At 38.8% G+C, this 27879-nt stretch overlaps 1 protein-coding gene across 2 annotated transcripts; it reads right to left on the bottom strand.

Annotated features, from left to right (window-relative positions):
• Positions 1-27807, bottom strand: ESCO2 (establishment of sister chromatid cohesion N-acetyltransferase 2). Of its 2 annotated transcripts, XM_005209856.5 has the most exons (11): positions 27752-27807; positions 26332-26392; positions 24756-25581; positions 22568-22661; positions 19481-19538; positions 16055-16181; positions 14793-14924; positions 13638-13727; positions 12819-12962; positions 4342-4517; positions 1-1263 (listed from the first exon to the last, which is right to left on the bottom strand). In XM_005209856.5, the coding sequence occupies exons 2-11, from the start codon at positions 26382-26384 to the stop codon at positions 1131-1133; spliced, it is 1833 nt and encodes a 610-aa protein (XP_005209913.1). In that variant the 5' UTR covers positions 26385-26392; positions 27752-27807; the 3' UTR covers positions 1-1130. The 2 variants fall into 2 exon arrangements, with proteins under 2 accessions (XP_005209913.1, NP_001094652.1); NM_001101182.2 differs by lacking the exon at positions 27752-27807 and having other exon boundaries at positions 26332-26394.
• Between the last annotated feature and the right edge of the window lie 72 nt (positions 27808-27879).

Genomic DNA, 27879 nt, shown 5'->3' on the forward strand with positions numbered 1-27879 from the left:
TAATACAGAAAAGAATTTTAATTGATTCATCATAAAGGCATCGAGCAAAGTAATGTTAATGAAGTTTTAAAATAAAATATTTCAGACAATTTTTAAACACAGCAGTACAGAAACTAGCATTAAAATGTTTGGAAAATTTACACACATTTTAACACTTTCACAGTCTTTTGAGAAACCAAACTTTAAAATTTTAGAACTATTAACTTAAAGGCAAATAAAAGAATGTAGAGGAACAGATTCTACAGAGTTATGACCTGGACACTACTTCCCTAGAGTCTTACTGCCAGAGTGAAGCTACATGACTTTATAATAATAAAAAAAGCTGAATAATTCTGTTTTTCAAAGTATCCATGAATTATATTAGAAAAATGTATCCATATTTAGGTATATTTACATAAAGTCATCATGTTCTGTGGCCCATCAGCCTAGACATATTTATTAACCTTGGTTCTGTTAAATTTTACATCTGTTAGGTTTAAAATCTAACCATATGAATCATCTAATCCAAATGGGTATCCATTTTGTTAGACACCAATCACCAGTAATAAGTTCACTAAAGAAAAGTAGCACAAACACCAAAAATTAATGACAATAGTGCAATTACAAAGTTTAATTATTTCTGAAGTGTGCTTTCTGAATAATGATTTTTAAAATGAAAAGTATTTAGCTATAAATTCTGTTCTATACAAAAGGACATCTGTCCCCGGTACAAATTGGGAATTCAGAATACTTTAACTATACTCAAACTGAGTTGCTACAGCCAAGTACCTATAAAATGAGAATTTTGTGTATGAAATCAGGCGTTACTTTTAAAAAATGGTGATGGAAATTTGCCTATCTTTAAACTTTCTGATCAGGCATGAAGTAATTCTGGCCTCAAAGTTTACTTTATAAATAACTGGTAAAATTTCTGTGAAAAACCAATGTTCTTACACAGAAGAGAAATAATTTTCCAGCTATAGCTACAAAGTTTCATAATTAAGGATTCAGAGTGCTAGTCAGTATACATTAAAGATTTTTCCTTTCTTTGTATCCCTAGATACTTGCTATTTGTTAAATAGTTTGTATTTTATGATAATAGGCTGTCAGAACTCATTCACACAGTAACTGTTCTATAGTTGAAATTGGTTTCAATTATTAAAATTGTATACAAGGAAATTAGGTGTGTTGCAGTACTTGGTTGCAAATAACTTGCCATCTGGTGTTGGGTCAGAAAATGCTATTTCATTAGTGCTGAGAAAACAGCCAAACATGAAGCAATTCCTAAAAAAAGAGGAAAAGACAATTTAACAATGGAACCAACTTTAAATTTTGATTAAACATGAGCACAGTATTTTAAAGCAATCTAGTTAAAAAAACTTCAATCTCTTTGTTTTTCAGTCACTAAGTCGTGTCTAACTTCTTTGCGACCCCATGGACTGTAGCCCTCCACGCTCCTCTGTCCATGGGATTTCCCAGGCAATCCTGGAGTGGGTTCACATTTCCTAATCCAGGGGATCTTCCTGACCCAGGTATCGAACTCTTGTCTCCTGCACTGGCAGGAATGAGTTTTGTTTTTTTTTTTAAAACCACTGAGTCACCTGGGAAGCCCCTCAATCTTTTTAAATATTCTTAGTTAAAATTATTTTATTAAGTGGTAAAATGACTCAATGTCTTATATTTCAGGGGGTGGAAGTTTAATGGTATCATTTCACAGGTGAGAAAACTAAGGCCCATAAAAAGTTCTGCTGAGAGGCAAAGAGAACCATACAAACCATCCAGTTGACTCTAGGTGATCCATGGTAATAATAAGCTACTGATATGAAATAGTATTGCTAACTAAAAGCCACAGATAATTACAAAAAAAATATAACACCAACAATTTTAACCAATAACTATCTTCTTTTTAACTACATCACACATTCAGAGCTTTAAGAAGGCAAAACCTAATTTTGCCTTTTGACTACATTTTGACTGCATTTTGACTACAATTCTCCTTGATCCAGCTCAACTGGGATTAAAAGCAATAAAGTGAAATAGCTGAAAGAATTCAACAAAACTGAGGGATATTCTATGAAATAACTGGCCTTAGTCTTTAAATTCGTCAAAGTCCTAAAAGACAAAGAAAGGCTAAGTAACTTACAGGTTAAGGAAGATGAAGACTAAAGAGATATTATGACTAAAAGCAATGTGTAATCCTGAAGAGAAAAAAAAAAAAATGATATGAAGGGCATTTGAGACAAATAACAAAACTGAAGTATGAACTATACTGCTGCTGCAAGTCGCTTCAGTCGTGTCTGACTCTGTGAGACCCCATAGACGGCAGCCCACTAGGCTCCGCCGTCTCTGGGATTCTCCAGGCAAGAACACTGGAGTAGGTTGCCATTTCCTTCTCCAATGCATGAAAGTGAAAAGTGAAAGTGAAGTCACTCAGTCGTGTCCGACTCTTAGCGACCCCATGGACTGAAGCCTACCAGGCTCCTCCATCCACGGAATTTTCCAGGCAAGAGTACTGGAGTGGGGTGCCATTGCCTTCTCCAATGAACTATACATTAGATATTAAATATCCTAAATTTGGTAACTGAGCTGTTCTTATATAAGAGAATATACTTGAACATACTGAAAAACTAAGGGGGTAAAGAGGCATATTATATGTAACTTACTTTAAAATAATTCAGGAAGAAAATAAAAAAGAATCTGGACAAAGATACTGAGGGTGTTCTTTTTACTATTCTTCCTATTCTTTCATATGTGAAATTACTTCAAAATAAAAAAGAATTGGATTCAATGAGAAGTTAAGATATCCGCTTCAAGTATACTTACTATATAATTGAATAAAAAGTGTATTGCTATATATACTAGACTCCAAAGCAAAATATTGATTAAGCAGTTCTCTTTGCTTCATGAATGATGGTATGAGCTACAGAAAAAGTATTATTAGATCTGTGGCTTTGAGTCCTAACTCTCCTTTTACTATCTCCATCAGTGTAATCTGTACTAATAATCCTATCTGAGCCTCAGCTGCTTCTGATGCAAAACAATTAGGAATAATACTGTTCACTTGTGAGGATTTAAAACATACATTGTCTGTAGAGAGAGATGATTAGGCTCCTCACATACAGGAGAGCTGCCAATTACGTTACCTGTATCTCCAACCCAAGTGTGTGAGAAGATATGTTCTCAAATGATTGTTTTATATTTCTCCTTTGCAACTTTATTTTTATCACTGCTTACAATCCATTGCCTTAGTATTCAAAGTATTACCTATATACCAGCAATGTTCAGCATCAGCCAAGAGCTTGTTAGAAATGCAGCATCTCAGGCCCACCCCAATCTACTGAATCACACCTGCATTTGAGCAAGATCCCCAAGTTGGTCACAGGCACTTTCACATTTGAGAAGCACCGGACTACTGCCTGGTAGAACCAGGTTAAATACTGGTATTCTCCATGGCCTTCCGTGGTGGCTCAGATGGTAGAGTGTTCCTACAATGCAGGATACCTGGGTTCAATCCCTGGGTCAGGAAGATCCCCTGGAGAAGGGAATGGCTAACCCACTTCCAGTATTCTTGCCTGGAGAATCCCACGGACAGAGGAGTCTGGCGGGCTCCATGGGGTTGCTAAGAGTGGGACAAAACTGAGTGGCTAACACACACACTTTCTCTCTCTCCATACCAAATTTATGTATCTCAATAAAAAATAAAGAAAGTGGAGGTTATTTCACAATTAACTACAAACAAAAATCTTCATAGACACCAACTTTTCTCACTGCTCCCCTTTTAAGGTATGTGTGAGTGAGAGTTCTCTTATATATGTTAGATATACTGGACTTTTACTAATTAGATAAATGATTTATAAATAACTATTCTCTGGGTTGTCTTGCTAATTCACTTTTACATTTAGTTACATTTGTGTTACAGTAAGTCTATTAATCATCTAGTCACACATCAGTAAACATACAATTTCTACAATTCTTTTAAACCTCTCTTTTGTTTTTATAGGTTATATTTATTTAAATTAATTTTACATCTGTTGAGTCAAAAAGTTGGACTTGTATTTTCCATTTGTTTGCCTTCTATTTCCTAGCAATTTATCTTTACTTTATCTTATTAATGTGTTGGTCTATAACAAAATCCAGTCTTTGACTACAGGTAGTTTGAAAAGCAATGGTCTAGAATATTTCACACTTGGAATACTGTATGCAAAATTGAGTACACCTAGTACTTTTTTTTCGTTTCAGTGTCAGCACTCCCTCAGCCTGACTTTGGTAGTATTTACACAGACCAACATCATTCCCTTTGGCTCATGAGTGAGGAAAGCTTCTGGGAGAGCTAACCTGGGTCTGACCAATTGTACTTCTTACCTGAGCGTGTCTACCAGTCGTCGTGCAATGCGCTTTCTTCTTTTCAGTCTGAAGACCCAGATTCTACTTATCCCACACACTGCAGGTTCTGGTACATCTGAACATTGCCAAGCCCTCTGACATTCTTTAGAGCTTGGGGTTTCTGGGCCAGTTGGTTCAGACAGGACACGGAAGGCCTGCAGTGATGCAGAGGCATTAGAGCTAATGGTACAGCTGAGTTCACATTTCTTTTTAAACAAAACTTAAGTATCTAAAATAAATCTTATTCCACCTTCACAAAAATGTTTAAGTTCTTTGCTATTTCTTGAATTCTTGCCCAATTATATTCACTTAATGCAGAAAAATGATAGTAGTGTTGAGATATTCCCACATACTAGTGTATTATACTGGAGAAGGCAGTGACAACCCACTCCAGTACTCTTGTCTGGAAAATCCCACGGACGGAGGAGCCTGGTAGGCCGCAGTCCATGGGGTCGCTAAGAGTTGGATGCGACTGAGCGACTTCACTTTCACTTTTATGCACTGGAGAAGAACATGGCAACCCACTCCAGTGTTCTTGCCTGGAGAATCCCAGGGACGGGGGAGCCTGGTGGGCTGCCGTCTATGGGGTTGCACAGAGTCAGACATGACTGAAGCGACTTAGCAGCAGCAGCAGTGTATTATACCAATGTGAAATTTCCTTCTTTTATTGATTTAAAAAAATGATAAAATTCAGACTCTTAATAAAGCACATAAGCTTCTCCCATTCTTTCCATCCTAAAGTGTATATAAGATACCCTAAAAAAATTAATAACACTAAAGGTTTTTGCATATAAACTATGAAATTGGTATTTTAATTCTTATTTTGAAATCATTGTAGATTCAGAGGAAGTTGACAAATGGCACAGAGAGGACGTGTATCCTTCACCCTATTTCCCCCAATGGTTACATCTTCCATAATTGTAGTACAATACCAAAACTGAGAAGTTAACATGGGAACAATGTGGGTAGGACAGTTCTGTGATAATTCATCATATCTGAATATTGATTTAACCATCACTACAATCAAAATATAAAGCTACTGCATTATCATGAAGCTCTTCCTCTTGTACTTCTCTATAATCACACCCATTTTCTCCCCTCCACCATTGCTAAGCCGTGCAACCACAATCTGTTCTGTCTAAAATTCTGATATTTTGAGAATATCATATAAATGGACTCATACAGCATGTGATCTTTTGAGAATGGCTCTTTTTCACTCAGCAATATGCTCTTGATAACCTGTCCAAGTTGTTGCATATATCAACAGTTTGTTCCTTTTTATTGCCAAGTAACATTCCACTGTATGGATATACTAGCGTGTTTAATTAATCACTTACTGAAAGACACTTTGGTTGTTTCCAGCTACCGGCTATTACAAATAAAGCTGCTATAAACACTCAGCTACGGGCTTTTGTGTAGACATAAATTTTCATTTCTGGAATAAATGCCCAGGACTATGATTGCTGAGTCATATGGTAAATGTATAATTAATTTTTTAAGAAACTGCCAACCTGTTCCCAGAGTGGCTGTAGTATTTTACATTCCCTCCAACAATGAATGAAAAAACCTCATTTCCCTGCACCCACACCAGCATTTGCTATTGTCACTGTTTTCCACTATAGCTGTTCTTAGGTGTATGTGAAACTTTAACTTCCATCAAGAACACTTTGCTTTTGAAATGAGAATGAACAGAAGAGTACATGTAGGAGTCAGTTGGCTATACAGATCTTCCTCAACTTACAAAGTTACATCCTGATAAACATAGGTTATAAGCTGAAAACACTATACCTTGAAAAGAAGTGCACTTAATACACCTAACCATCGAACTTTATTTTTTTGGGCTCCAAAATCACTGCAGATGGTGACTGCAGCCATGAAATTAAAAGACGCTTACTCCTTGGAAGGAAAGTTATGACCAACCTAGATAGCATATTCAAAAGCAGAGACATTACTTTGCCAACAAAGGTCCGTCTAGTCAAGGCTATGGTTTTTCCTGTGGTCATGTATGGATGTGAGAGTTGGACTGTGAAGAAAGCTGAGCGCCGAAGAATTGATGCTTTTGAACTGTGGTGTTGGAGAAGACTCTTGAGAGTCCCTTGGACTGGAAGGAGATCCAACCAGTCCATTCTGAAGGAGATCAGCCCTGGCATTTCTTTGGAAGGAATCGTGCTAAAGCTGAAATCCAGTACTTTGGCCACCTCATGTGAAGAGTTGACTCATTGGAAAAGACTCTAATGCTGGGAGGGATTGGGGGCAGGAGAAGGGGATGACAGAGGATGAGATGGCTGGATGGCATCACTGACTCAATGGACGTGAGTCTGAGTGAACTCCGGGAGTTGGTGATGGACAGGGAGGTCTGGCGTGCTGCGATTCATGGGGTCGCAAAGAGTCAGATACGACTGAGCGACTGAATTGAACTGAACTGAACCTGCGAAACCTCATAGTTTAGCCTAGCTTACCTTAAATATGCTAAGAATGCTTACATTAGACTACAATTTGGCAAAATCATCAAACACAAAGCCTAATTTATAATAAAGTGCTGGAACTTCCCTGGTGGTCCAGTGTCTGAGACTCTGAGCTCCCAATGTAGGGGGCCCGGGTTGAATCCCCGGTCAGGGAACTAGATTCCAGATGCTTTCACATCCTGCACTGAAGATCCCTCATGCTACCACTAAGAGCTGGCACAGCCAAATAAATAAATATAAAATTGATAATTAAAAAAAAGGAAAAAAAAAGCGCTGAATATCTCATGTAATTTACTGGATACTGTACTAAAAATGAAAAACAAAATGGCTGTATGTAGAGAACGGTTGTTAAGTATACTGTTTGTTTACCCTTGTGATCGCCTAGTAGACTACAGCTGCCATTCTTTGCTGCTGCCCAGCATCACAAAAGTGCATATGGCTAGCCCAGGAAAATATGAAAACTTGAAGTAGTTTCTGCTGAATGTCTATGGTTTTCACACCATTGCAGAGTTGGTAAGTTGTAAATCAGAGACAACCTGTATTGTCTATTATCACTACATAAACAGCGCACTTAAGATCAAAGAAAGAAAAGGCCAAATTGATTACTTTTAAAGTCCGTAATACAAACCAACTGCTTTTCTTTCTCTACTCATATATATGTATGAGATGAAAAGCAGAAAAAAACAAAAAAGGAAAATAAGAAAAAGATGGTAGAAATGAAGGGGGAACAGGGAAAAGGGAGGCATCTATAAAAATGAGTAAGAACTGGAGAAGGAAATGGCAACCTACTCCAGTGTTCTTGCTTGGAGGATCCCAGGGATGCGGGAGCCTGGTGGGCTGCCGTCTATCGGGTCGCACAGAGTTGGACACGACTGAAGCGACTTAGCAGCAGCAGTGGCTATATAACATCCAGCTGAAGACTAGCAGAGGGGTACTCTTTCTGCCCCCTTCTGATGCCTATGTCAGAAGCTTTCTCTGTCTTCTTTATACTTTAATAAAACTTTATAACACACACACACACAAAATGAGTAAGACCAATTTATGCTAGCATCATTTCAAGATGTCTTAAAACAGGTAAGTATTTTTAAAAGTAAAGGGACATAAGTGTGGGATATTACAAAGTCAGGTTAAAAGAACACATTTGAGCTATAATTCTCTCTAGCTTAAGACTACTCTGTAAGCTCCTTGAAGGGCAAAAACTATTATCTCTATTTGAGAAGAAGGGTTGGCAAACATTTTCTGTTTGGGACCAAACTGTAAATACTTTAGGCTCTTTGGGCCATGTGGTCTCCGTTGCACCTACTCAACCCTGCCACTGTTGCACAAAAGCAACCACAGATAATATGAAGAGGAATGAGCATGGCTCTGGGGCAATAAAAATTTACAAAAAAGAGGAAGGCCACACTTAGCCCATGGGTTATTATTTGCTAACTCCTCTGCCAGAACACTGCTAATTAGTATCCAAAGTAGATTCTAATTACCAGACAAGTAACAACCTTTCCAATTTCCTATTGATGGGTGGGGCTGTGCTCCCTCCCTGTTGTTTGACCTGAGGCCAAACTATGGTGGAGATAACGAAGATAACCCTGACCTCCTTCAAAAGGTCCCCTGCTGCACTGCTGTACTCAATACGTCCAACTCTGCAGATCACCACCAATCCAGCCTCTGCAGAGACTCCTGGACACTTACATGCAAGTCTGGGTCAGTCTCTTATGGGGTTACTGCTCCTTTCCCCTGGATCCTGGTGCGCACAAGGTTTTGTGCAAACAACTTTGTTTGCCCAGTCCTGTTTTAAGTTCTGTAATCAAATCCCACTGGTCCCCAAAGTCAAAATCCCTGGGGCTTCTCATTCCCTTTGCCAGATCCCCAGGTTGGGCAATCTGTTGTGGATCCTAGAACTTTCTTAACAGTGAGAGAATTTCTTTGGTGTAATTGTTCTGCAGTTTGTGGGGCGTCTGCTCAGTGGCTCTACGGTGGGGTTAATGGCGACCTCCTCCAAGAGGGCTTATGCCACAGGCTGTGTGACCTAGGTCTGCTGCATGCAGAGCCCCTGCCCCTGCAGCAGGCCACTGCTGACCCGTACCTCCACAGGAGACACTCAAACACCCAAGGGCAGGTCTGGCTCAGTCTCTGTGGGGTCTCTGGATCCTGGTGCGCACAAGGTTTTGTTTGAGCCTTCCGAGCGTCTCCGGTGAGTATGGAGTTTGCTTCTAAACATGATTTCACCCTTTCTACCGTCTTGCTGGGGCGTTTCCTTTGCCCTTGGACATGGGTATCCTTTTTTGGTGGGATCCAACATTCTCCTGTCGATGGATGTTCAGCAGCGAGTTGTAATTTTGGAGTTCTCGTGGAGAAGATGAGCGGATGTCCTTCTACTTTGCCATCTTTACTGAGCATGGCCCCACCCATCAGAACAAGACCCAGTTTGCCCCACAGTCAGTTTCTCCCATCAGGAAGCTTCTAAAAGTCTCTTATCCTTATCCATCAGAGCGCAGGCACCCACAATGAAAACCATAATCACAGAAAACTAATCAAACTGATCACATGGACCACAGCCTTGTCTAACTCAATGAAACTATGAGCTATGCTGTATAGGGCCACCCAAGATGGACAGTTCATAATGGAGGGTCCTGACAAAACGTGGTCCACTGGAAAAGGGAATGGCAAACCACTTCACTATTCTTGCCTTGAGAACCCCATGAACAGTATTAAAAGGCAAAAAGATATGATACTGAAAGATATGATACTGATCTCCCTAGGTCGGCAGGTGCCCAATATGCTACTGCAAATCAGTGGAGAAATAACTCCAGAAAGAATGAAGGGATGGAGCCAAAGCAAAAACAACACCCAGTTGTGAATGGGACTGGTGATGGAAGCAGGGTTCGATGTTGTAAAGAGCAATACTGCATAGGAACCTGGAATGTTAGGTCCATGAATCAAGGTAAATTGGAAGTGGTCAAACAGGGGATGGCAAGAGTGAACATCAACATTTTAGGAATCAGTGAACTAAAATGGACTGGAATGGGAGAATTTAATTCAGATGACCATTATATCTACTACTATGGGCAAGAAACCCTTAGAAGAAATGGAGTAGCCCTCGTAGTCAACAAGAGAGTCTGAAATGCAGTATTTGGGTACAATCTCAAAAACAACAGAATGAACTCTATTCGTTTCCGAAGCAAACCATTCAATTTCATAATAATCAAAGTCTATGCCCCAACCAGTAATGCTGAAGAAGCTGAAGCTGAACAGTTCTATGAAGACCTACAAGGCCTTCTAGAACTAACACCCAAAAAAGATGTCCTTTTCATCACAGGGGACTGGAATGCAAAAGTAGAAAGTCAAGAGATACCCAGAGTAACAGGCAAAAATTTGGCCTTGGAGTACAAAATGAAGCAGGGCAAAGGCTAACAGTCTTGCCAAGACAATGCACTGGTCAAAGCAAACACCCTCTTCCAACAACACAAGAGAAGATTCTACACATGGACATCACGAGATGGCCAACATTGAAATCAGATTGATTGTATTCTTTGCAGCCAAAGATGGAGCTCTATACAGTCAGCAAAAAGAAGACCGGGAGCTGACTGTGGCTCAGATCATGTGCTCCTTATTGCCAAATTCAGACTTAAATTGAAAAAAGTAGGGAAAACCACTAGAGCATTCATGTATGACCTAAATCAAATCCCTTATGATTATACAGTGGAAGTGAGAAATAAGATTCAAGGGATTAAGTCTGAAAGACAGAGTGCCTGAAGAACTACGGATGGAGGTTTGTGACATTGTATAGGAGGCAGGGATCAAGACCATCCCCAAGAAAAAGAAATGCTAAAAGAGAAAACAGTTGTCTGAGGAGGCTTTACAAATAGCTGAAAAAAGAAGAGAAGCTAAAGGCAAAGGAAAAAAGGAAAGATATACCCATTGAATGCAGAGAACAGCAAGGAGAGATAAAGCCTTCCTCAGTGATCAATGTAAAGAAAGAGAGGAAAACAATAGAATGGGAAAGACTAGAGAGCTCGTCAAGAAAATTAGAGATATCAAGGGAACACTGCATGCAAAGATGGGCACAATTAAGAACAGAAATGGTATGGACCTAACAGAAACAGAAGATATTAAGAAGAGATGGCAAGAATACACAGAACTATTAAAAAAAGATCTCATGACCCCAGATAACCACGATGGTGTGATCACTCACCTAGAGCCAGACATCCTGGAATGCGAAGTCAAGTGGGCCTTAGGAAGCTTCACTATGAACAAAGCTAGTGGAGATGGAATCCCAGGTGAGCTATTTCAAATCCTAAAAGATGATGCTGTTAAAGTGCTGTACTCAATATGCCAGCAAATTTGGAAAACTCCGCAGTGGCCACAGGACTGGAAAAGGTCCGTTTTCATTCCAATCCCAAAGAAAGGCAATGCCAAAGAATGTTCAAACTACCACATAATTGCACTCATCTTACACACTAGCAAAATAATTCTCAAAATTCTTTAAGCCAGGCTTCAATAGTACATGAACCATGTACTATTTTCCAGATGTTTAAGCTGGATTTAGAAAAGGCAAAGGAAGCAGAGATCAAATTGCCAACATCCACTGGATCACAGAAAAAGCAATGGAGTTTGACAAAAACATCTACTTCTGCTTTATTGACTATGCCAAAGCCTTTGACTGTGTGGATCACAACAAATTGTGAAAAATTCTTCAAGAGATGGGAATACCAGACCACCTAACCTGTTCCTGAGAAATCTGTATGCAGGTCGAGATGCAACTGTTAGAACCAGACATGGAACAAGAGACTGGTTCCAAATTGGGAAAGGAGTTATGTCAAGGCTGTATATTGTCACCCTGCTTATTTAACTTCCATGCAGAGTACATCATGCGAAATGCCGGGCTAGATGAAGCACAAGTGGGAATCAAGATTGCTGGGAGAAATATCAATAATCTCAGATATGGAGATGAAACCACCCTATGGCAGAAGGCAGGGAAGAACTAAAGAGCCTCTTGATGAAAGTAAGAGGAGAGTGAAAAACCTGGGTTAAAACTCAACATTCAGAAAACTAAGATCATGGCAACCGGTCCCATCACTTCATGGCAAATAGATGGGGAAACAATGGAAACAGTGGCAGACTTTTATTTTGGGGGGCTCCAAAAATCACTGCAGATGGTGACTGCAGCCATGAAATTAAAAGACGCTTGCTCTTTGGAAGAAAATTTATGGCCAACCTAGACACCATATTAAACAGCAGAGACATTACTTTGCCAACAAAGGTCCATCATAGTCCAAAGCTATGGTTTTTCCCAGTAGTCATGTATGGATGTGAGAGTTGGACTGTATAGAAGCTGAGTGCCGAAGAATTGATGCTTTTGAACTGTGGTGTTGGAGAAGACTCTTGAAAGTCCCTTAGACTACAAGGAGATGAAACCATTTAATCCTAAAGGAAATCAGTCCTGAATATTCATTGGAAGGACTGATGTTGAAGCTAAAACTCCAATACTTTGGCCACCTGATGGCAAGAACTGACTCACTGGAAAAGACCCTCATGCTGATAAAGACTGAAGGCAGGAGAAAGGGATGACAGAGGATGAGATGGTTATATGGCATCACTGACTCAAGGGACATGAGTTTGAGCAAGCTCCAGGAGTTGATAGACAGGGAAGCCAGTCCAAGGGGTCACAACAAGTTGGACATGACTGAGCGATTGAACTGAACAACCATTTTGCCAATATATTAACCTGCAGTAAGCCACATGTTCAATAACTGAGCTTGCTTAAAATACTATACTTTATAGTTCAAGTATATAAAAGACTTATATGAACTTAAGACTGACTAATCCTGCTGATATAAGCCAAAATATCAGACATAATAGAAATAAATGACTTCAATTATCTAGATGGTCAAGGATATTTTAGAAGGAAAATGATCATTAATGGTAGCCTTCTTAAATGCTTGAGACTTCTCCTGACTACAATTTTGCAATTTGTAAGACAGCATACCATACCTGTTTGATGGGCTCTGCAATTAAACACCCAACTACTTTCTTTTCATCAGAGATAAAGAGCAAGGTTTTGGTTTTGTTTGGATATTTGGGAACAACTTGCTGGAAGCCCAATTCATTATCAACAAGTTCCTGGACATCTTCAACCTAATGATGTCAAAAACCGAAAGAGATAAATTTGTTTTTAAAAATATAACAGAATATATATATATATATATTTACACACAAAAGTATGCTTATCAGTTTAACCTCTTTAGTCTCTATTTCTTAAATTTTCACAACCCCCAAATTATTCCACTACTGAGGAATGTTTCTGCCACTTCGGAAACAGGGTTTTAAGAAACTATTTTAAACATCACTTTCAGCACCCTTGAGTGGAACAGGGAGTAGGAAGATTCTGTTTCAGCTTTATCCCTTGTCTACTGGGGCGAAACATCCAGCCTGAGAAACAAAGGCAATACCAACCTAAGAATTAGACCCTGGAGCTGTTAATTTCTCAACCTTATAAAGTTTATTTTTCACAAATGGAAGATGTAGGCAAGCAATACAATATGGACTCTTAATCTGTTTTCTTTAATCTCTTTTTGACACACCTTTACTTGTTTTGTAAGTTTAATTTTGTATGAACTACTTTGAAAGTCATCCTAACACCTGTACCAATGTACAGTGATTATCTATAAACAAAGGTGTTTTATATAATACTTCAATATAGGTCGATTTTTTGGTGGAGAATGGGGAGAGTAGAAGGAAAACAAAGACTGAAAAACTAATATTGTAAAGCAACTATACTTCAATTTAAAAAGAAAAACTAATGTTTCATACCTTTCTGATAGCATAACTCGGGTCACGTGGCAGGACCAACACAATTTTCCCATCCCAAAACTCTGCTACAACACGTTCTTTTTTCCAGCCCTGCCAAAGGGGGGAAGAAAATCACATTTTGATCTAAAGTGGAAAAAAAATTAAATAATGTGGTCTGGAGAAGACAAAAAAGATGAACAAATGAATGATATAAAAAAGATAAAATTCAACTACGTGAATGTGGCAAAGGAAATAAAAGATGACTGAAACAAAGCTCCTGTCTTCAAGGGGCTGACATACTGTTGGGAGACAAATAATCTATTATAAAAGAAAGTGAAAGTTGCTCAGTCATGTCCGACTCTGAGACCCCATAGTCCATGGAATTCTCTAGGCCAGAATACTGGAGTGGGTAGCCTTTCCTTTCTCCAGGGGATCTTCCCAATCCAGGGATCAAACCCAGGTCTCCCGCATTGCAGGCAGATTCTTTACCAGCTGAGCCACAAGGGAAGCCCGTTATAAAACAAGACGAAGTCAAATAAGAGCCCCTTGTAGGAACACAGAGAAAAAAAACCATGAATTAGCAGTGTGAAAGTGGGGGAGGGGCAGGATAAGAAGAATTTTAATAAATCAGGCTAAAAATATTATGAAGGCATGAATTACAGCAATAAAAACATGAAAAACGGGGATGCATTTGAGTAGCAGGTACAATCATAAAGATAAGGCCAACAACACGCTGTATATGGAGTAGGAAGGTATTTCATGAAGGTGCTTCATGAAGAGTAAAGAAATACCCTGGAGGAGTCAAAGAAAGCCGTTTTTCTAAGGTTATCTAGAAAGAAGAAACTGGAGTGAGAAAAGGGGAAACTCCTCAAGTCTTTGAGTTTTCTACCATGACTGCTCATCTCTGCTCCAAAAGCTAGAGGTAAGGATGCACGGTGTTCATTCAACCAAGAGCAGTAACTTCTCTTATATTAGCACATGAAGTTTGAAATGGCACATCTATTAAAACTAAAATACCATCAGTCTCAAATATTAAACACACAACAAAATTACAGATGATAAAATATTTCTGGATATGTAAACCTTTCTATATTTAGGCAAAAGGAATGTCTCTTTTAAAGCATTTTCACTTTTAGAACAAATGGAAACAACCCTTTTTTTTTTTTTAATACTTACTGTATATTTGATTCCCTCCACAAATCGGTGGTGATGCTGAACATGCTGCAGTTCATCCTCGGGGTTGGAAGCAGCGTAGATCATGCCACAGGACTTACACATGGTGGCTCCGAAATGTTTCTGACCTGCATCCTACAATTGGAAGAGGGAAAATAGCCCATCTAAACACATCACAGATAGCTCTACATTTAGTTCATGTAAATTTGTCCATTCATTCAAATTTGTCCTTATTTTTCTTTTATGCTGGTATAGGTGAAACATAAATGAAAGTCTGGTTACTCTTTCTCTCTACCCATCAACAAAATAGAATAAGAAGAGCCTAACATGCCATCGTGATAAAAGTGAAATTGCCTCTTTGAATGGACAGCAGAAAAAAAACACACCAAGATTCTTTAGCTGGACCCATAGTTCTAAGAAGGAATAAGATGCAATCATAAATATTACAGCTAAGATGAAAAATGCAACATCCTTACTAAGCTCTTATATGAGAGGCCTAAAAAAGCCTTATTTCAAAGAAGCAGAGCAAAATTTCAGGACTTATATAGCATTAGATAGCATTTTTTCCTTAAATGGTTAGGAAAAATTAATTTAAATTAAATATTAAATAAATTAAATTAACATATTAATAAAATTAAAAAATAAATATTAAAATTCTTTTCCCCAAGAGTTGATGAAAATTAAGTACAATGCATAGTAAAAGTTCAAGAAAAGCATTGATAAATTAATAGAGAATTCAGGGATATTCAGTGTCAAGGCTTATTAATTCCTATTCTGTCTCAAGGCACTGCTTAAGGCTACTGATAACACCAAATTTTGAACTGTCTATATAGGTGTTTGCAAATTTTCTGCCAAGGGCCAGATAGTAAACATTTTAGGCTTTGCAGGCCACATATATTCTTCTCCTTTTCTTCCCAACCTTTTAAGAATATAAATGCTATTAGCTCAAAGGCCATGGTCCAACTTTGGCCCACAGGTATCATACGCCAAACCCATATCTAATGCAGTGTAGCTCTTCTCGTTAAGTCTTTTTGATTCCGAGACAACTCATTCATCAACATTCTACTAAACTGCCAGCACTCCCCAACACTATCTGTTCAAAAATATCCTTGACTAGCTTTAAATGCTGCCACAACAGCAAAGGTAGCATTTACAAACTCAGAACATCTGTAACTCCTGGTAACTAGGCTAAGACCACACGTCAGACTTCAGGTTCTATACATGAGACCCACGTACAGGAGGAGCTTTGTTTTAAATTTACTCACAATGATGAGCTGGTCTTTTGTTTCTTTGTTTGAATCTCTGGTATTAGTACTCTTCTGTATGTTGACTTGTTTTAAGAAGTTAGTAGATGTGGTGGATCCCACAGAAGACTGTTCTTCAACTAGAGATCTTGAAATAGAAAGGTGGTAATTGTTATTTAATAATTTTAACACGTTTGATAAATTATAATGAAAAGAAAACATATGTAGATAACATTTGCAGAGGACTTTGCAATTTTTAGTGCTTTCTATCAGTAATAACTTGAAGTAATAGGGCTAGAAACAATGAGAAGCCTGAGGCCCACTCAGACAGGATAGGTAGTCAACTCAAGATAAAGTAACTAGGGAAGAATGATGGAAAGACTCAAATTCCTGTCTTCTAACTCCAAGTTCAAAGGATTTCATCTATAGTATCAGATGCATATGGGTTTCCTAGGTGGCTCACAGGTAAAGAATCCACCTGCTAAGCAGGAGATGCTGGTTTGATCCCTGGGTCAGGAAGATCCTCTGAAGAAGGAAATGGCAACCCACTCCAGTATTACCTGGGAAATCCCATGGACAGAGGAGCCTGGGGGCTACAGTTCATGGGGTCACAAAGCATCAGACATGACTTACTGATTAAACAACAACAACAAATCAGATGCATATACATAGGATTTCTTCATAAGTTGATGTCACCTTTAAAAATTAATCTTTTCTTGCTTTTTAAATCTTAAGACAATATTTACCCATGCAGGCATAAAGATATTCATGGAATGCCATAGCAAATAAGTAAACACTATACTGGATCTCACAGACCCACAGGAAGTCAGTCACCAGCAACCAGCATATTACAATCCAACAACTTTTTACTGGGGCATGGGGAAGTGAGTGAGCTGCTGCTGTTACTGCTAAGTCGCTTCAGTCGTGTCCGACTCTGTGTGACCCCATAGACGGCAGCCCACCAGGCTTCCCTGTCCCTGGGATTCTCCAGGCAAGAACACTGGAGTGGGTTGCCATTTCCTTCTCCAATGCATGAAAGTGAAAAGTGAAAGGGAAGTCGCTCAGTCGTGTCCGACTCTTCGCAACCCCATGGACTGTAGCCTACCAGGCTCCTCTGTCCATGGGATTCTCCAGGCAAGAGTACTGGAGTGGGGTGCCATTGCCTTCTCTGCACCCTACTAGTCTCAAATTCTTAGACAAAAAACAATTTAGCTGGATAGATGTTGAGGCAATCTTTTCCCTTTAGGAGACAATGCTGGGGCTGGCTTATAGAGGTTGCAAACTGGAGCTTATAGGCCAAATCCAGCTACCAGATATTCTGATTGGCTCACACAGAGTTTGGATTAGCTACGAATATTTTAAAATCTAGAGATTTCACTTAAAAATGTGTATTTCCAATATTGCAAGAGACACTGGAAGATCATTAGACTTGTTCACCAAGGAATCTAAGAGTTGGAGCCACTGGCACAGGCTCTTTTAGATGGAGTGTGCTTCTCCAGTTGGCTGCAGTCTCTGTAGGCACTAAGTTTATAACCCTTGCCTTACAATGAAATGACTTCCTTCCAAGGATCAAAGAAATAGAAATCTCTAGAGTAGAGGCAAGGGGGTGTGGGTGGGGGAACAAGTACCCAAAGCAAGAAGTTCAAACAGAAACTCACATTGATAAATTAAAAAAAAAAAAACTGGAAAAATACCCTATGTAATGCTTTATGCTAACCCAATCTGTCCTCTTATCATCTGACTAGAAAATAGCTTTTATAATGACTTGACAAACCTATGGTGAGAAATATATTTCACATCATGACCAATGCAGATACACATACATAACTGGGAAAAAAGATTCACTAAATACACTTACTATGTGAGAGATGTATTATTCCATTAAGAAAAAATGCTAGATGTGATGCCCTTAAATTTTTATTGATGTGACAAACTATCAATACTAATAATACCAACAATATAAAAAACACTTATCTAGGTCACTGACTCCTCTATGCCTTATACAACCTTTGCTAAGTAACTCAGCACTTCCCATCCTTGCATTTTTACTTCTAGCCTAGCAATGTTAACACTTTATTATACACATTTGTTTAAATGTCTGTCCTCTTCTAACCATGACTTCCTTGACAGCAGAGCCATGTTGTACTTATCTTCACATCTCTAAAATTCAGTGTAGTTCAACATCACACAGTATTGTATAAATGTTCGCCAACTGTAAGAGTACAAACCCAGACAATCTGTGATCTACCTAAAGTAAAAGTCAGAATAAGCCACAGGAAACTGATGATATCTGACTTTTTGGGTCCTACCTAATGAGCAAATTTCAAATGATTCAACCAAGTCTCCTAACATCTCCCTGTGCTAGGTTAGTTTACACACTGTTAGCTGATTGTGATAGGTTTTTATCCTCATAAATAGAAGACAGATGAGAAAAGGGAAAGGTGAAAGAAATTAGGAATATGGTCTCTGAAGGGGAAAAGCTACCCACCCGACCAATCTCCAAGACAATTTATGGTGAGATGCCCTAAGAGCAGGAAAACTTTACTAGGAAGTTCCCTGCTCATTATCTTCAGATGTTTATCATCAAACAGGGAAAAAAGAAACAAAGCTGCTTACTGAGCAGCTCCCTAGAGAAGGAAATGGCAACCCACTCCAGGACTCTTGACTGGAGAATCCCATGGACAGAGGAGCCTGGTGGGCTATAGCCCATACGGTCTCAAAGAGTCGGACACAACTGAAGTGACTTAATACTGCCTAGTGAGGTGTTCAAACTGTTAAGAAACTTCGTTCTCAGAGCTTTTTTGCATATACTTATAAGCACCCATGCCTCCCCCAGTTCCAGTTTTAGTTTTGAGCAGGATAGTGTGTAGCTTCAGCTGGAAATTATAACAGCATTGAGTTGCTGCAAGTTACTTATTCCTCTGGCCAGTCTCCTCATCTGTAAAATGGGGTAATGATGGTATCCACACCATGAGATGCCAAGTGCCCATTAAACATGAACTATTATCAGTATATTATCACACAAAGGAGGCATTACAGCCTAATGGGCTTTGATTAATCATGGATTCTAGTCCTGGCTTTGTCATCTAAGAGCTGTGCAACTGTGGCTGAATTACAAGGTTTTCTCTGCTGCAAATGGTAATAATGATATCAAGCTTCTGGGTTGTTGTGGGGATAAGTGAAAGAGTGAATATAAATTATTATGGGTCAGGTATTATACAAAAATTGAAGAAATTACTGTTATTCCAGCCCATAAAGGTCTTTTCCTTCTCTTAATTCTTCAAGTTCTTATGAAGTTTCTATGAGAGGGTCTAATTTCATCTCCTATTCTAAATATTTCAATGGGGAAGAGAAAAATGCTCTCCAAATTAAATAGTATATGAAAAAAAGAGAGATCCAATGGACTCATAATTAAACCTTGAACATTAAAATAAGAGCAACCCTTACCTTTTTGTGTTGACTGAAGACATAGTGAAGATGGGATAGACAATGGACTCAGGAGAAACTGGTAAGGGAAAAAAGTGAACAATAATTTGTATCCCAGAATAAACTTAAAGCTTTAAAGCATAAGGTTTTCAAGATTAATAAAACAAAAATACTCACAATACTTGATTTTAAGACTAACAGTAATTAAGACAGTACGGTATTGACAAACAGATCAATGTAACAAAATAGAGCCCCAAAACACCCACCACCTATAGTCAACTGATTTTTAACCAAGAAGCATAAGTTAATTCAATGGCAAAAAGATAGCCATCAAATTATGCTGGAACAATTTGACATCCATATACAAAAAAATGACAAAACTCACATAAATTTAACTCAAAATGGATCACAGATCTAAATGCAAAATGTAAAACTATAAAACTTCTAGAAGAAAATTCCACATGAACCTGGGTTTGATAATAAGTTTTTATGTACATCACCAAAAGTACTCCAGTAGCAATAGGCACATCAAGTCCAGAACCTGGTTTCCAAATAATATTCCCCAACAGAAGGGACCATGTTCCTTGGAGAAATGGCTGAGTCTAGGACTAGGTTAGGGAAAATGCAAGAGGAGCCTATAGCCTTTTGTAGTGCCAGAAAGTAATAAGTAAGTGCTCAAAAAGCAAAAGAAGGGGACATGTCAAAGAGAACTGACCCAATGGTCAAAGCTGGAACAATATGAATGACAGAATAAATCATGTAGTATTAGACTTTAATCCCAAATATAAAATATTCATGAGTGCATACTGGTGAATATTCAGGAGTCTATTTATTTACTTACAAATTGAGTACATAAATGGGAGAGAAGAGATAACTCTTCCTAACAGAAGGATTCCAAATAATATATGTGAAAATTTCCCCCTCCAGGAGATGAAGCTTAATCCCCATCCCTCCCTGAAAGGGTAGGCTAGACTCAACGACTTACTTCCAAAGAACAGAGTTTGGCAAAGGAAAAAGGGTAACTTTTACAGTGGAGAAATTGGGCAAACCTGACCAACCAAGTGATAGAGATTAAGTTAACATCATCTATAATGTCATTTAGACATCGCACCCAAAGTGGTGAGAACGGCATTCACCTCAGTGGCATTCTTCCTCCAAACCTATAACCCTGGTCTAACGATGAGAAAAACATCAGACAAACCCAGGTGCAGGAACATCCTATAATATAACTGGCCAGTACTCCTCAAGAATGTCAAGGTCATGAAAACAAAGAAAAGACTAAGAAAATGTCACAGACAAGAGGAGACTATGGAGACTCGGCAACTAAATACAATGTGATGCCTAGGCTGGGTCCTACAACAAAAAGGGGATGTTAATGAAAAAAATCAGTCAATTCCAGATATAGCTTAGAGCTTATTTAATAATATACCAGTAATTAGTTTCTTAGTTTTGACAAAAGTATAATAGTCATACAAGATGGTAACACCACCTTACCTGTCTCTGAGAAACCTACAGGTCAAGAAGCAACCAACAGTTAGAACAGGACATGGAACAAAGGACTTGTTCAAAATTGGGAAAGGAGTATGACAAGGCTGTATACTGTCACACTACTTATTTAACTTCTGTGCAGAGTACATCATGTAAAATGCTGGGCTGGATGAATCACAAGCTGGAATCAAGACTGCCAGGAGAAATATCAACAACCTCAGATATGCAGATAATACCACTCCAATGGCAGAAAGTGTAGAAGAACAAACAAGCCTCTTGATGAGGGTCAAAGAGGAGAGTGAAAAAGCTGGCTTAACACTCAACATTAAAAAACTAAGATCACGGCATCTGGTCTCATCAGATAAATAAAAAGAGGAAATAGTAGAAGCAGTGACAGATGTTACTTTATTGGGTTCCAAAATCACTACAGATGATGACTGCAGCCATGAAATTAAAAGACACTTGCTCCTTGGAAGGAGAGCTATGACTAAACTAGACAGTGAATTAAAAAGCAGAGACATCACTTTGCCAACAAAGGTCTGTTTGGTTAAAAATATTGTTTTTTCCAGTAGTCATGTATGAATGTGAGAGCTGGACCATAAAGAAGGCTGAGCACTAAAGAACTGATACTTTCGAAGACTCTTGAGAGTCCCTATGATTGCAAAGGGATCAAGCCAGTCAATCCTAAAGTAAATCAACCCTGAATATTCATTGGAAGGACTGATGCTGAAGCTCCAATACTTTGGCCACCTGATGCAAAGAACAGACTCACTGGAAAATAAGACCCTGATGCTGGGAAAGACTGAGGACAGGAGAAGGGGAGACAGAGGATGAGATGGTTGAATGGCATCACTGACTCAATGGACATGAGTTTGAGCAAACTCCAAGAGACAGTGAAGGAAAGGGAAGCCTGGAGTGTTGCACTCCATGGGGTCCCAAAAGAGTTGGACCTGACTTAGTGACTGAACAACAACAATAGGGTAAAGGGGGTAAGACAGGTACAACTTCTCTGTAAATCTAAAATTACTACAAAATGAAAAGCTTATTTAAAAAAAGAAAAGAAGTGGGAGTTCCCTGGTGGTCCAGTGGTTACGATTCAGTGCTTTCATTCCCGTGGCCTGAGTTCATTCCCTGGGTCCAACCTCTTACTTGAGAGATCTCTTCCCTAGATGACACTTAATCACTGGCAGACCCAGACAAAACCCAAAACTCCTGATGCCAAATCCAGTGCCCTCTTATGGCTTAGTGAATTCTGCTTACAATTGGGCTTTGATCACAGATATATATATTTTTCACTCCCTCCTATCATTTGGGGTAAAAGCATAGGTATGATGAGAACACCTGGCTCTAGATAGCTTAAGTAACTGGGCCATATCTCACAGACCAATTAATCAGAGTATTTTGTCTTAAGTTCTCCCATAAATTCTCTTTGTCTCCTCCTCAAAATGCACTGCACTGCTTATCATAGAAAACAGTGTTACCGAGAGCAACACAAAGTCACGGATACTGAATATTTTAAAAAGCCAAAATAGTATTGTATATAATTTCATATTGACACATGTAATGAAGCATTATTACATGAAAAAAACTCATTTTGAGAAGAAAAGTTCTCTTACTTACCTGCTTTGTTCTCACTGAAAGACTCCTCTGAAGGACAACTTTTATTTTCATCAGTTTTACATTCCCTTGAAGAAATGACTCCATCTGATGCATCCTGAAAATAATGAGTAAAATTAAAGAAACCTATAATTCTTAATCATCACACATTTAGCCAATGAATCCCAAGAGATTCGTTTCTAAAACAAAATATGTATTTTCATCATGAATTACATTTCATGACTTTAAATCTTCAATTTTCAGCTTGTTTTAAGGAAAATTTCCTCTGTATTTACTAAATGTAATACTTTTAAAGTAAAGTATTACATTTATATAGAGTGTGCATATTTAAGTTTATACTTTGTCATCCTGTCAAAAATGTATTATTTCCTGATAAAGATGACAGAATGAAAATCATAGAACAACCTGTCTACAAAAATAAATTGAACAACAGAAAAATCAGTAAAAATGGCAAAAATTTCCCTAGGAGCCGCCAAACTGAAAAGAGCCAACCCTTTGTCACAAGCTTTAAAAACAGGGAGCAAAGGAGAGAAAAACATCCTGGAGTAGTTGGAGAGGCTTCTAACTCCCACTTTTTGAATAGTAGCAGGGAGGTGGGAAAAACAAAGGAGAAAAACTTGTTACAAATTTCAGTAAACACTACTTATTTGATGAGACTTAAGAGAACATACAGCTTGGGGGAAAAGGAAAAAACTTTTGATTAAAGAACTCCTATTCAAAATCATAACTATCTCAGAAGAACGGGGGACAGGCCATCAGTTTGCCATTTCTCAAGGCTCCACAGAGTTGGGAAAAGGTTATGCACGCTCTAATGAAAACAGGATTTACCCTTAGCTGTGCTGTGCTTGGTTCCTCAGTCCTGTTGGACTCTTTGCAACCCCATGGACTGTAGCCTGCCAGGCTCCTCTGTCCTTGGGATTCTCTAGGCAGGAATACTGGAGTGGGTTGCCATACCATCCTCCAGGGGATCTTCTCAACCCAGGGATCAAATCCATGTCTCTTATGTCTCCTGCACTAGCAGCAGGGTTCTTTACTGCTAGTGCCACCTGGGAAGCCCCTAAAAACACTAACTATCAAATAAAAGTTTCTCTGAACCACAGTCATGAAGGAACTTAAATAGCTACCTCCATAATACCAAAACCATATTACCAAAAAAATGATGGTAGGCTTCATTAAGCCAAAAAAGGGAGGAAAATCCTATTTTTCTACTCTGCCTCAAAATTCTTTATAATTATGATAGTATTATGGCTTCATAAAAGCAGTCCTCCAGACTGTAAACAAAATTTTGTTCCCGTATGACAGTAATCTCAGGGAACAAAGTATCAGGCTACCACTTGACAGGTCTTCATTTCCTTCCACTAAATCAATGTATGGAAACATATCTAGATCAGACCAGTTTTGCTGCTAATTTTACTTACTTTGTAAACATTTAAGTTTGCAGTTACCACTGTCAATGTTTTTTCCTGTCTATCAAGTATTACCAAGTATATTGCTAAATGGAACATGGTCTTGCTTGCCTAAGCCATAAGAGCAATTCTACTAATTATTTATACTGTTTCTGACAAAAAAAAAACACACAACTGTATCTTGACAGGGGTTTTAGTTACATGGTATGTGAGTTTATCAAAATTCAGACTATATATCTGCACAATTCACTGTATATAGATACATGTCAATTAAAAAAAATAAGGGGCACCACTCAAGCTAAAATTAATTCTCAATCCATGTGTGTATATTGGGGGGGGGGGTCTTCTGCATTTCTCATCTTATTAGCCTTCTCCATGTCTATTTGATAATGAAGAGACAGTCTTGTTAAAACGACATGATGATTTCTCAGCAACATTTCTTTCTTTTCTGAGCTTCATTTTAAGGGACTAGCTACACACACACATACATACTTACCTACCTACATACATATAGATATGGTTTTCCCTGGTAGCTCAGTCAGCAAAGAATCTGCCTGCAATGGAGGAGACAGGGGTTCGATCCCTGGGTTGGGGAGATTCCTTGGAGAAGGAAATGGCAACCCACTCTAGAATTCTTGCCTGGGAAACACCATGGATGGAAGAGCCTGGCAGGCTACAGTCCCATGGGGTCACAAGAGTCAGACATGACTTAGCAACTAAACCACCACCACCACCATATACAGAGAGAGCCAACTTAGTTTTAGAAGCTATGAATTTCCATTTACCTTTATTAATTTCTCTTCACTTTTACTTCTTTCACTCAACAGCTCAACGTTCAGTTCTTTTTCTACTAACACACACTTTGGCGCTTGCCTTGTCTCAAACCTTCTTTCATTGACAGTCTCTCCATCAGACTCTTCAATAACTTCTGATTTATTTTTCTGGGTGAGTCCCAGTAACAGCTTATCTTCCAGGGATGATTTTCTCAATGAGGGCTTTTTCCTACTAACAAAAAAAGCTGCTCCACCCTGGAAGGTAACTTGTGGTTTGACCTTCTGGCTTAGAACTCGAGGAGCATTCAGATTATTTTCAGCTGAGTAACAATTATTCTCCACAGTTGGCTTATAGGTCACTCGGTACTGCTTGGAATTTTTAGAATTCTTTGACACAGGCTTGATGCATTTATATCCCACTTGACACTTAGCAGTTAAACTCTTCTGTGGTTTTTTGTTCATCTTCTTGGAGCAGACTGGTTTTCCTTGCATTTTTTCTGTCATATAGGAATACGATTTATCCTCATTATTAGTTTTTAGACCAATGGATCTACTCTCTTTTATCAGCTTTCTCTCCAATGGATTGAGGTACCACTTATCTTTGTTGTAAAAGGATACAACAGACACAGCAGATTTAAATGGTGAACCTTTATTTGCAGATGGCAATCCATTTTTAGTTGTTCTGAGTGGACTTGAAATCAAATGGCCTTGTTGAGAGCAATGAATCTTTCCTTCATTTTTATCACTGGTTTGGCAAATGTGCTTTTTATTAGGTAATGGAAATACATTTTCAGTGAAGTCCAAAATTAATTTCTTTGATGGAATATCTGATAATGGGCTATGAAAGGAAACAGTCCATTGATAGTTATTTTGGTTCAGTTTTTACGTCAATTTACTACTAAGCAATAAACAACTTCACCTGGAAGGCATATTAAAAATATATCTCCAAAAGCATCTATCTACATACACTATTAGATTAGCAGTAGGAATTCTCAAATTCTGTCTTTACGAAGTATTTGAGTATTTTTCAAAACTAAGACCCCAATAATGTTTGTGAAAACACTTTACAAAGAAGCTTTGAGAAATGTGTGTGTGTGTATGAGTGTTTTAAAACCTATTTCTAAGTTTTGGCCATATACTCTGAAACAAGTTCCCTAAAATGATTAACTATACACAATAAACTGACCACTTAGGGCCTGTAATTTATATCTCTGGTATAACATACACAGAGTACACAACTTTCTAGGATTGCTGTGTATAATAGGATGATCACCTATTATATGCAAAACAGCATGTTAAATATTACATGAGAGAGCAGAAAGAAGCAAGGTAATAAAAGATCTGACACATATTTCCAAGGTAACAGGTAACATAGGTAACAGCCCTTTTTCTGATTCCCTCCAAAGGCACTAAAGAATTAATTATAAAAGCTTATATTATTTCCAGACTAGAATTAGAATATAAAGTATTACTGTAACTACAAGGAGTAGGAAATGAAAGAATGGAAATATTTAGACATAGAAGAGAAGATAAAAAAAATTTAAGATGGTAGATTTTTTTAAGAATTTCCACTCAGGATGAGACTTACATGTCCTGGCTCAAAGAGCACTGCTTCCTTTTTGTTGGCGTTAAAGTTGACATCCTAACTCCTAAAAGCAACAGAACAATAACCAAATAAATCCAATGTGTATAAAAATTGCTATATCAAAACTATGATTTATAATACTGAAACAGTTCTCAGATGGGTGATGGTCCATTAAGATAAAAAAAAAGTGGTTTTTTTTTTTTTTTTAAAGCAAATTACTTTGATAAAGGTTTAAAGCATGAAGGGAAAAAAAAACAAAAACAAAACACTACCTCACAAAGAAAGTGAAGTCTCTCAGTAGTGTCCAACTCTTTGCGACCACATGGACTGTAGCCTACCAGGTTCCTCCATCCATGGGATTTTCCAGGCAAGAATACTGGAGTGGGTTGCCATTTCCTTCTCCAGGAGATCTTCCCCACCCAGGGATTGAAACCGGGTCTCCGGCACTGTAGGCAGACGCTTTACCGTCTGAGCCACCAGGGAAGCCCCTCCACTAATTAAGCAGAGACAGTACAATTTAATTTAAGAAGAAACAGTACAAATTTCAAGCTGGAAAATGGTCCTACCAAAGAGGAAGGATTTTACCCCATTTCAGGACACACTTTCCAGACTAAAACAGCCTGATGAATTCATCTCAAGTTTAATCACTCTATATCCTGGGCAGCTGTCCTTCCCATAGCCCTCACCACCCGCCTCCCCCCAAATCCCAACAGCCCTCCTGCTGTTAGATGCTCTAGCCCTAGGCTTCCAATCCACCCTGCACTTCCTTGGTATCCATTTTGCGTATTTTCTCTTCTCGTCTTTGGCTTGACGGTCTTTCCCTACAGGCTGCAGGTACAATGAAGGCAGAGACCATCTCTAACTTTTTCATCAGAAGCCAGCAAGAAAACAGGGAAGCATAATTCTCTCACATTTTATTAGCTGAGGAGCCGCTTGTTTTCTTATTTACAAAATACTCTGACCTCCTAAGGCTGCGAGTAATAAAAACAATGACGCATGTTAACTCTCGAGCAGATGGTATGTTGCTCAATAAATTTTCCCTTCCCCTTCCTTTCGGATCAAGTGTATTTTTAATACACAAGCATAACTTTCAAGTTATACAGAAAGACCTGAGTCTCTGGAAATTCGTGTCGAGCTGCAGCTTTAAAGATCTTTCTGAGGCTGAATAAGGAAAGACAGGAGAGAAAAGCGACCCTGTCCCCACACGCTGTCAGGGCAAAAGGGCGAGAAAACTCAGCGTCAGAAAGATGGAAACCAGGAGACCTGGAAGCGCGTACACCAGCTCCTCGCTCTGGTCTCCAGCCTAGAACGCGCCAAGCACCGAGCAAAAGCTCTCTTCCTTTGACATTCATCCCCACGTTCCACAGAACCTCCTGATCTCCTGGTTCTTCCACATCACGCCTCGGCCCCACGCAGCACTTACCTGGTAGCACCTCAGACAGGCGACCTCTCCTCAGCCGAGCCCGTGGTCCCCCACTGTATTCAAATTCTCGCGCGCCAGTCCAGGCGGAAACCGCTGCGTTCCGATTCGCCGCTTCCCAGCTTCTCCAA

Source organism: Bos taurus, chromosome 8, assembly GCF_002263795.3.
Source record: "Bos taurus isolate L1 Dominette 01449 registration number 42190680 breed Hereford chromosome 8, ARS-UCD2.0, whole genome shotgun sequence".
In the NCBI taxonomy this organism is placed as follows: domain Eukaryota; kingdom Metazoa; phylum Chordata; class Mammalia; order Artiodactyla; family Bovidae; genus Bos; species Bos taurus.

What these genes read in the sequence shown, in the direction of transcription:
- ESCO2 (XM_005209856.5), bottom strand. Translation starts at nt 26,384, where the DNA reads ATGTCAACTTTAACGCCAACAAAAAGGAAGCAGTGCTCTTTGAGCCAG. An exon ending in CAAAAGACCAGCTCATCATT is followed by an intron (nt 14,925 to 16,054) that starts GTGAGTAAATTT and finishes TTCCAATTGTAG; the next exon opens with GATGCAGGTCAGAAACATTT. An exon ending in CGAGTTATGCTATCAGAAAG is followed by an intron (nt 12,963 to 13,637) that starts GTATGAAACATT and finishes TGACATCATTAG; the next exon opens with GTTGAAGATGTCCAGGAACT.